This window comes from Nannobrachium achirus, assembly GCF_963921795.1.
Source record: "Nannobrachium achirus genome assembly, chromosome: 19".
NCBI classification, from domain to species: domain Eukaryota; kingdom Metazoa; phylum Chordata; class Actinopteri; order Myctophiformes; family Myctophidae; genus Nannobrachium; species Nannobrachium achirus.
This window is the reverse complement of record NC_137826.1, coordinates 13,473,467-13,485,041: the sequence shown is the minus strand read 5'-3', so window position 1 is coordinate 13,485,041 and position 11,575 is coordinate 13,473,467. Positions and strand designations below refer to the sequence as shown.

Below are 11,575 nucleotides of genomic sequence, written 5' to 3'. Positions count from 1 at the left end.
CTTAACTGTGTCTCTACACCCCCCCACCCCCCCACCGCCCTCCCAACAAATAAAATAAAAAGAAAAATCAATCAGACAGCTGCTATCGACTCAGATTGCTGCTGCTCGATGCCTCTCTAATGCCAAGAAAGTGAATCATATCACTCCAGTTCTGGGATCTTTACGCTGGCTCCCTGTCTGTCAAGTCATTGATTTCAAAATACAACAGTTGGGTTGAACATTGAATGGTTTAGGGCCAAAATACATTTCTGATCTTGTGAGACATGATCCATCCAGACCTCTCCTCGTCATCTGGGACCAGTCTTTTCTCTGAAGCCAAAGTCAAAACTAAACGTGGAGAAGAACGTTCAGTTTGTATGCACCACCTATACTCTATCTGTAACATAACTCAGAGGCAACTCAGCTGTTTTTATGTTCTTTATTAAAGTTAAAGACCTTTCTGCTGCTGCATTTTTTTTTTGTAATGTTAATTTTTGTATTCATGTTTATTTTTGTGTTTTGTCATATTTTAGTGCTAGGTTTTGCATAAAGCACTTGAATTGCCTTGTTGTAGAAATGTGCAATATACATATGCGTTGAGAGCATTCCTTCACATAGCCTAGAATAAGAGTGTAAAACATAACGTGATCAATAAAGTTTCAAAAGACTGAATTGGGGGACTTAACTAAGTTTTGACTTTTGAGCCATCTGTATGTTGATTTGTCCATTGTTTACTTGCCTGCGCAAATGAATACATGTAAACCTAAAAAGCTCAGAGCTACTGTTGTATAATTACCAGGTGCTCATTGTGCAATGGCTTTGCCGGAACAGCTGCTATTCATAAACTACATCACTTACTTTAATCTCTCAACATTAAAGCGTGGACAAAAGAAGATCACCAACTGGGGTTTCATGTATAATCATACAGTTGTAAATTTTACAAGGGGCCCATCAAGCTCTATATATTTTCCTTTCCTCTTTTGATTTTCCCCATGTGAGGAGAAGGGCATGGCTGAACCTTCTAGATGCTCATTTGAGATGCTTACAGAGATCGGCGTTTGAAGTGGCACTGAGAATGAGCTAACGGATTGCACATTCACGATTGCTTTTGAAAAATGTTTTTAAGAGAGCAAAAAATGACCTTCAATACCCCCAAATGATCAAAGATATGCATTATGTTTTCAATATTCCCTTTGAAAATATTTAGCGAGTGAAATGTGAGCTTCTGTCTATAAAGGATTAAAATAAAAGGCTGGGTAAAAAGAAAAAGAAAAAAATAAGTTTGAAGAAAGCCTTGCTGTATTGTGTCACATTTGTTTTGATCAAATTCAGCCATGCAAACGTATGTGGCAGAAGGGCACTAATCCTTTGAATCAATTACTGTCATATAAAAACGTGTCTGAACAGCAAATACTTCTTTGAGGTGCATTCATATGTAATCATGAGATTACAATAACAGACAATCATCTAGTCTATTTCTGTCTACGTTCAATTGGACAAACAGACCTGTCCTTGCTCATAGTCTGTCATTTATGAGTCTGACAGATTAGTATTAGTCATATAATTATCCAATTCTCTTCCAGGTAGGTCTAGGGAGTATGCAGTCCCTCCACACTCCACAGTAATATACTGAGTGTTAAAGGTTTTAACTCCAGACTAAATAACATCTAGGCTCTTTTTCCAATCCCAAATGACTGTCCTTGGGTTCTTGTTTTAGGCAGATATGCCCTTGTTGTTTCCCCAGCGGAACCCAGCAGCCCTCATAGCATAGATTACCATCGCTTTTGTTGTGGTCAAAAGTATTTTTTTCCCCCCATGAATGTGTTACTAGTTGTCATTACAAACACACATCCATGCCTTGGTCCTTCCACACAAGCTGCCACAATCTCATAAATCATGTTTTGGGGTGAGCATTCGGCATAACTGCCAATCAAAGTGACTGTACTGGCCAATCACGGCGCATCTTTTCCGGGAGTGTGGCGGCTCGTGTGGGACAATGATGGCATGGATGTGTTTGTAATGACAGCTACTAACACATTCATGAAAAGAAAAATAACTTTTGACCGCAACAAATAGTATAAAAGTGATAGGCTTATGGGCTCCACTTGATGCTATGGGGCCTTGTTGAGCATGAACCGATACTCTGAATAGTAGCATTTTTCACCCAGTGCTCACAACGCCTTGCGTTGCGAGGCGTTGTGAGCATGTAGATCATCTATTTTCACAATTTCAGCCTCTTATATTTGACAGTTTGACCCATGTATAATTTGTCAATTTAGAGGTATTAAAAAGTCCTTAAATTGTCACTTTAGAAATGTGCGGATACCCTGTATACACATAAACAACGTCATGTTGGTTTGTTCACTGTTGAGTGAGAAAACAATGTTACACATTAAGTTAATCATCTGGGGGACCCCGCCAAATAATCTGGGGACCCCCCTGGGGGTCCCGACCCAACAGGTTGAGTACCACTGCCCGAGGGAACATGGAGAACATGCAACTTCGCCAACCCCACCTACAGTAGGGTATGGGCACTGATGACGCAGAGGAGAGAACCCAGGACCTTCTAGTTGTGAGGCCAAGTTGAGCATATTTAGGCCTGAACACATTATGACGCAATATTTTATGCTTTAAATATAAAAAAATAGCAGATATACAAGCTCACAGCGCGGCACCGAGTGCCGCGCTGCGAGCTTGTAGATCTGCTATTTTTGAAAAATCGTGAAAATTAGAATTTTGACCCGATTCTATAAGTGTCTTTTGAATCCTTCTAAGAGTTTTGGAGAAACCCTATGTTTCTGTGTCAGCAATCTGGCCAGCCATCGTCAAAGAAAAGGTCCTTTTCACTTCAACTGGAGCTCAATTAGTCTGTTCTTGAGAGACTACTGTGTCAGTGGTTCTCAAACCTTTTCATGTGAAGGACCCCCAAAATGACATGTATTTGGCCACGGACCCCCATCTCAAAATATTTAGTTCCAGGGACCACCCAGAAGCAAAATTTGAGTTACAAACGTTCGCTTTGAAAATACACATATTCAAAGACTTGCACACATTTTCACGACTTTTTCAAAAATAGCAGATCTACAAGCTCGCAGCGCGGCACTCGGTGCCGCGCTGTGAGCTTGTATATCTGCTATTTTTCACTGGTTAAAGCATTCAATAATTCTAGGCCTAAATGGGTTAAAGGACGACTTCACCCATTTTCAACCGACTGATTTGTTTGTGCCTGATGCCATGAAAACACACTGAGGTTCGACAACATACATAATTGCGTGTAGCTGCATTGGGAACTCCTTATATGGCTATGGCTGAGTAAAGTGACATTAGCGTGATGACGTGGTCTGCCGGCCCGCCAGGCCATTAGGCAATTGTAATATAGGATATCTCAGTATTCATATTTATATCATTAGATTTGAAGGATACATGTAACCTAATAAGATGCAATTCTGAATTTTATATTTCTAGATTTGGAAACACTGACAATGCCTCTCATCCAATCACAATGCGATACCAGAGCTAATTGTGTGATATCACTGCCATTCTGCCAACATAAAAGGCAGAGAGAGTGTTAATTCATTGCAGTTGCTTTTCGTTTTGTAAGTTGTAAATTGAAAGAAAGCATAATCATGAGTGGAAGAGGAAGTGGAAGTGGAAGAGGTAGCGGAAGAGGTAAGAGATTAAGGGCAAAGCCTATGTCCCGTTCAGCCCGGGCCGGGCTGCAGTTCCCTGTGGGTCGTGTCCATCGGCTGCTGCGTAAAGGCAGCTATGCTAAACGTGTCGGTGCCGGCGCCTCGGTCTACCTGGCAGCGGTTCTGGAGTACCTGACCGCTGAGATCCTGGAGTTGGCTGGAAACGCTGCCCGCAACAACAAGAGGACCCGTATCAGCCCCCGTCACCTACAGCTGGCTGTCCGCAACGATGAGGAGCTAAACAAACTCCTGGGCAGAGTCACCATCTCTCAGGGCGGTGTGATACCCCACATCAACCCACATCTGATAAAGAGCAAGAACTAAAATTCTGCCAAAGCCTGCAAGGCTGCCGAAGCCAAAATAAATCCCCTTTGTTGATTTTAACGAAAGCCACAAAGGCTCTCTTAAGAGCCAAGCACTTTTGCTTCAAAGGAGAGGTGCGCTGAAGAAGATTAAGATGCGTTCTCACACCTGTTCACAGTAGAGACGCAATTTGCACAAACATAAGGCTATGCAGATTTGTGTGAAGACCTCACCGGCAACACCAACACTGGAGGTTGAGCCATGTGATAACATTGAGAAATCCAACCAAACTTCAGGACAAGGAACCATCAAAATCCAGGACAAGCAAGGGATTCCAACTGGCCAGCGTAGGGGCTGATCTTTGCTGGTACATAACTGGAAGATAGATGCACCTGACTACAGCATCCAGCTGGAATCCACCCTTCATCTTGTGCTACATCTGCTGATGGGAGGGAGGTCAGTAAATGATTCCATAATCTTAAAAGTGGGTTTCTTTATTTCTTTTTTACCCTTTTTTTTTTTTACCTCGCTTATGTGTGAATATGTCTTACAAAGATTTAACATACAGTAAGAATCCAACATGACAGGGAGCCTGGGGAAAACCTAATATTAATTGCAATGCTAAATTGGCAGTGAAAAAGATGATAATAATAATAACTAGAAGAAGTGCTCTTCCGAGCACATGTCTCCACCAGGCCACGCGTCCTGGTGGTGCTATAATAGGCAAATGTAAAAAGGGTGGCATGTGTTCTTCACCAATCTTAGACCTTTCATGGCGCCACCATGAGGCTGATTTGAACGTTGTGTAGTGTAATTTCTTCCTTGGCCTTTTGCGAATGTGCGTGCACAATTTCACGCACATGTGAGGCATTTTGTTCGAAACGGATCAATCCTGCAAAGTTTGGAGGCCAATCTTAGCCAATCAAGGATGGAATATTTAATATGGGACAGATCCGTCTTGATCATATGACTGTAGAGATACTGTGTACTGATTTGTGTTAATTGTGGGTAAAATCTGAAGGAGTAATATCCAAAAATGTGTCTTACATAAGTCGGCCTCCCGGTGGCGCTATAAAAGGCTGATGTGAAAAATGCAAGGAAATGGTTTTTCCTTGGCCTATACGGACTGCGCTTACAAATCGGTGGAGTTATAGGTAAAACCACAAATTGGCCTGTTATAGCGCCACCATGAGGCTGATTTCCGAAATTTGATGTGGCATTTCTTCCTCGTCCTAGTGGGAACGTGTGTGCGCGATTTCGTGATAATTGCACTCTGCGTTTGTGATTTGAGGCATTTTGTCCAAAATGGACCAATCTTACAAACGTTGAAAGCCAATATCAGCCAATCAGGATGGAATATGGACAATCAGACAGATCCGTGTCGATCACATGACTGTAGAGATACTGTCTACCGATTTGCGTGATTTTTTTACAAAATCTGTAGGAGTAGTGTACAGAAATGTGTTTTGCAAACATCGGCCTCATGGTGGCGCAGGGCCATTTGAAAAATGTGGAGCAGAGGTTCTGAATTGGCATCCAGGGAGTGTGTGTGCTCATTTTGGCAGCGACCGGGCCAACAGTGCCGGAGATTAGCTGTTAACAAACTTGGAGGACGGACGCACGCACGCACGCACGGACGGACGGACGGACGGACGCACGGACAGGGGCGAAAACATACTCTCCCCCTGCCTTCGGCTGGTGCAGACAATAATCGACATGCTCTTCCCCCGTCCAACAGTGGGGAGTACTGGGAAAATAAATCAAACGTTTTTAAAGACAAGCTAAAAAGGGGCGGGTGGGGTGGTTCACTGAGTAGGAGAATGGCCATACCATCATGACATGCAGTAAAGTGCTTGGGGTCAGCTTATTTAAATGTTATGTGTTCTTATTTGGCGACCCACAGAGGTGTGCCCAACAACAACAAAACAAAACGTTGCCTCTCAAAATCCAAGCCTATGTCCTCATCATGAGTGGTGGAAGCAGGTTATGGGGCTCTGGTAAAACTGCGCAGAACAACCACTTGTGCAGTGAATAAAGACAACATATCAACCATTGATAAAATCGCAAATCCCTGGCAAAATGGCAACACCTGGGCCTGGGAATAGAAGACAGTACAGATGTGCCGTTTCAAGTCTTCCGTCTTTATTGATTTGTTTTCTTCCAGAAATTGCCCTGCAAATGCATGTTTTCCACAGGTTTCTTTCCCTGTTTTGCCTTTCAATTTTTTATGGAGAATGGAGCGTATTTTTTTCGGAAACCCACAAATGGCAACAAATCACTCCATTCCCATTGAAAAGCAGACTCCACCTTCATAGGTAGATCGAAGTCAGAGAAGGTCATTAAGATAGCAAAGATAGCTGATCTACAAGCTCAATGTTCTGCCAATCCACTGGAAATTTACTGTCTTGCCAATGTGTGAAGTTTTGAAATGGCACAACTGTATGTCATCTTGATGTCCACACAGACTACAGAGAACTGGTCAGCTTGGAGGCCTCCATGTTTCATTCAGCCCAATTGCAAGGACCTAGAGCTTGTACCTTAGGGAGTGTGCGATTTTAACGCGCGGTTGGTATGGTCCATAACGGGGGGGGATCATCAAATATTTTTTTTAGATCTTGGGGGGATCATGATTTTTTTCATTTTGGCTTTAGGGGGGCCATGCAACTTTAATTTGTCGAATTTTGTAATTAAAAATGCTTAGTTTGTTCTTTATCTAAATAACATCATCAAGTTAGTATACCCAGTTTCAACTATACATTGTCCCCTACATAGTTGATGGACTTGGTACATTCCAGTTGTTCTAATACATCCCTCGGCCCCTCCCCCTCCGGCTGCTCTCAGTGCGTCTCTGTGTTGACGAAGTTCGCTGCACAGTGTGCAGTGCACACACACAGGAGTTTCTCGTAGCAGCTGGACTGGATACATAGGCTAACAACCACCATATTTGTTACCAAGAGAGGAATATAGCATTAGAAAGAAAGGTGTAGTCTCTCTCTCTCTCTCTCTCTCTCTCTCTCTCTCTCTCTCTCTCTCTCTCTCTCTCTCTCTCTCTCTCTCTCTCTCTCTCTCTCTCTCTCTCTCTTTCTTTCTCTTTCTCTCTCTCTCTCTCTCTCTCTCTGCTGCGAAGTGGGAATTGGAGTCAGAAGGAGAGAGAAAAGACTCATGCACACTTTGTTGACTTGGTTGCTTGATGAATATCATGGAAAATAGATCAGTTACTCAATCTTAGTTTGGAGTGTTTTTGTAACCCCACTACAAGTCTAGAATAAAAAATGTACTTGAGTAAAAGTACCTAAGTATTGTCAAATGAAAGTCCCAAAAGTAAAAGTACTCATTATGCAGAATGTCCTGTTCTTTAATGATATTTTAAAAATAGCAGATCTACAAGCTCACAATGGAAGGCACGCAGGACAACTAACAACAACCCATATAAAACAAACATTATACACTTGATTGAAGTTCTTTATGGGGAGATGTTATGGAAACTGTACAAGATCACCACCAAAGCCCTTTCAACCTTCTCAAAGTTGCATAACAGAGATATATGCAGCATCGTGACCACTCGACCATACCAGTGAGTAGCCTATATTTGATTAATTGCTGGCCAAATAAATCTATCAATTTATGAAACATTTGCGCAGACCCGACTTTCAGACTATTTCTCATTATTCTGTACATGTGTTGTTGGCCTGAAACATGATGCAGCAGAAACACCTTGTTGTGAAAACATGCAGTATGCGTGCAAACACAGCCTGTGCGATTATAGTCCAATATAATTAATTTCCTTATGCAAGATGAAGCTGTAGTATGTTTGTTGTACAGCCTACTACTCCTTTACATTCGTTTTTGCACCTGCTTGTCATCCATGCATTCAAATTATTATGTCCGGTATTTTTTATCAGATGTCCGATAAATTAAAAATACTAGCACGATAGCTTAATATATATATATATATGTATATGTTTATTGGGAAGGGGGGTCATGCATTTTTCTCAAGTCACACAGGGGGGACCACAAAACAATATTTTAAGGTTGTGGGGGGACCATGAAAAAAAAAAAAAAAGATATCACCTGTCAACCAGCACCCCCTAGTGGGTAAATAACGTACACTCCCTTACCTTCTCTGCTATAGATGTGCCATTTCAAAACTTAAGCTATTAGCAAACAGTAGATTTGCAGGGATTTGCATAAGATTGAGCTTGTAGATCAGCTATTTTTTGCTATTTTTATGACCTTCTCTGCCTTCAAAGTTTAAATCTATCTATGAAGGTGAATTCTGCTTTTCAATGGGAATGGAGTGTTTTCTTGCCATTTGCGAGTTTCTGCAAAAATACACTCCATTCTCCGTAAAAAATAGAAAGGCAAAACAGGGGGAAAAACTTTTCAGGTAAGGGGCAGTAAATACTGAAGAGTTGAAACGGGTTGCCGTCTTCTCGCCAGTAGGCATGACATGATAACACCAGAAGCAGGTGCATCTCCCTACAATGGAGCTTCTAGGGTAGAACGTTTAGAGGCAGAGTCTCCATAATAATAAACATTCAAAAAGGTTCTCTTCAAGTATTCATGAAAAGTCATGTTACGTCCAGAATGTCCCACTGCACAGGTGAGTATGGCCTAAGCCCCAGGATAGGCATAAGGACAGGTGATTACCCAGTTTGACCAAAACCCTCACCTAAATGTTGTATTAGAATGTATTCTGAAAAATGTTTAATTAATCTCTCCTGTTGTATATGTTGCCAGCAACCAGTTCCATAACATAAAAAATATATATTTATTGTCAACCTACTTCTCAAAACCAAGTGTGGAGAGATTAATAATGACGTCAAGAACATAAAATATTCAGCTACAAAAAAAGATAAAAACTTGAAATGAAATGTTATCATCCAGTCTATTCTTCCACATTCCCTTTTAAAAGAATTAATGTCATTGATACATTTTTCCACGCCAAAGTTTTTAGCCTAGTTTTGAGTAGCTTTGCGACATCCAATGCAAACTGACTGAGCATATAAAGATGATCTTGCTGACTTACTGAGCTGTTTACTTCTGTATACAAGACAGTTTGTATACCAGTGTGCAAGAGCCCTTTTTGAATACTGAAATCTATCAACATAAATACAATAGGCTACTCACTATGCAACTGGGATATGCTCCTGAAACAGTCCAATTGGAGCTCTTCCAAGCACAACCAGAGCAGAGCAAAGCAAAGTTAGGCAATGTTATCTCCACAGGAATGCAGTGATTTATCTTTTCAAATTTTATTCCGATTGTTTCTTCTTTTTTTTACATTACAATATGATACAGATAATTGGCGTGTTCTGTCAAGTATCCTGTTTACAACACAGCTCATTAAGGGAGGGGTCGTTTTTTATTGAGGGGTGTTACTGGAGGAAAATAGGGGAGGGTCATGCTATTTCAATTTCAGTCCTAGGGAGGGTCTGCTGATTTCACTTTGAATTCAAGGGAGGGTCATGCAATTTTTCAAAAGCAAATGGCTCCAGAGGTACAGGCACTTATGCAACCATTGTCAACAGCCTTCTGCTTCATTTAATGACAAACCCTGGGTGCCATCCCTGGAAATGCCCCACAGTCACTGCAGTTAGTGTGAATGAACTGAAGTGGCTGTGTTTATACTACAATGTATTTTCCTAAAACAATGGAGAGCTCTGTAAGGCAGCAACAATGGTTGTCAGAACTGTATCCCCCCTCCCTAAAGTAAAAAGTGAAAATGTGCTAAAAAGAATTAACGACCGCTCGTTGAAAATGCGCATTGACCCAGATTTGACGACAGGCAATCAACAGCACAAAATGAATGGCAGCAGTTACAAGCCTTCTCTGTGTTGTGCACATGTGTCAACTGTTTAATCTGTAACCTAGATGTCAAATAACCTGTTCTCAACCTGTGAGAACTTCTCACCTTTTATGTGATGTCCACGTTGACTTTTACACTAGCAGCACTATAGGCTACTCACTGTGTGTTACTTTAGTTTGGAGGGTGTGTTAGTTTATATTTGGAAATGTGTTTTTGGGATGAAGGGCAGCTGGGATCTCAATGCATTATATTAGCCTATTCATTATTGTTCATTGCTGCTGCCGCCCGCACCCGTTTTTAACCATAAAAAAAATCCTAATTATTTACAGTAAAAAAAGAAAGAAAGAAAAAAAATCTCTGTTCTGTTCTCGCCACTGGTTAGGAATATAATAATATAGGTTTTATAGGCATAATTTTACTGTGGTAAATGCCATGTTGTAGGGGAGGGTCAATCTTTTTTATTTTAATGCTTGGGGAGGGTCACTGATTTTTTCCCCAATTGAGAGGGAGGGTCATGGCATTTTATAAAAGGGCTTATACATTTTCTCCAGTAACACCCCTCAATAAAAAACGACCCCTCCCTAAGAAATAAATTAAACTGACCCAAAAATAACAAAAACTGAAGTATTTCCTTGCTTACAGTAATTCAAGCATTCCATAAGTTTCATGGATTACAACACGGTTGCCTCAGAAAACAAGTGTTGATCAAATAGAATCAGTTTTCGTTCACTGCATCATTTCTTTCTCATTTCAAATGTTTTCAAAAACATTCTTGAGAACAATGTTGACATTATGCGTTTGTTAACATGGCTATTGGCTACCATGTTTAATCAGTGACAGTGGTCTCCCCATGCCTCCAGCTCTTTAGTGATCACAAAATACATTTTTAGGTCAGAATACCAATTTTACCCAATCAAGAGAGAGAGCTCATACAGGATACAAGATAAACAAGTGAAATTTGGAAGTGATGACACAAGAGCAAACAAAATTGGAACTTGGTGTGAGCCGATGAATTGGTACTATACAGCATATCCATATTATTTTAAATAGATTATAATATCAGTGATTCTGAAATCTAAGTCATACAACGCAAAATCCCAACTCATCAACAGTGTAGGTGTTTGCAATGCAATACGAGATTTATAGAGTGCTGGTTAAAAGTGTCTCCCTCTGCTGTAGGATGAACAAGATGCTCTCACCTGAGTTGAGTGATGTTGAGTGGCGAAAAGCCAATAGAAACGTTTGCCATAGTTAACGGAACTGAACTAGTGTGTTGTTTTTGGAGCGGTGGAACACAGCTCCCAACAATTCGCTTTGTCTGTCCTCATTAGTATGAACTTTGCCCTAGTGGCACAATACCGCTCGGACACACACACACACACACACACACACACACACACACACACACACACACACACACACACACACACACACACACACACACACACACACACACACACACACAGGGTATACATGGCTGCTCAAATTCACCACTCCAATTCGAACCGATGGTTTGATTTTTATCATAGTGCATCTCATTATTCATACGGTATATTTATCAGTACAATGTTATGAACAGGAAGGATACAAGTAAGCTAAACAGTGTGCAGTTCTGAATTCAATATTTCTATATTTGGAAACAATGACAATGCCTCTCAACGCATGTAATCACAATTTCATATTGTAACTAACTGTGACATCACTGCCATCATAAAAGACAGTGAGAGTGTTAATTTGTTGCAGTTGCTTTTTGTTTGTAACACGTGTAGCCTAGTACAGAAGATATAACCTAATC

General features: G+C 40.9%; 1 protein-coding gene across 1 annotated transcript; it reads left to right on the top strand.

The window, feature by feature from the left end:
- Positions 1-3,605: 3,605 nt before the first annotated feature.
- On the top strand, positions 3,606-3,992 carry LOC308304621 (histone H2A.J-like; the record flags this gene model as incomplete). Its single annotated transcript, XM_080749246.1, has 1 exon — positions 3,606-3,992. One exon carries the CDS (start codon positions 3,606-3,608, stop codon positions 3,990-3,992), a length of 387 nt encoding a protein of 128 aa, XP_080605372.1.
- Between the last annotated feature and the right edge of the window lie 7,583 nt (positions 3,993-11,575).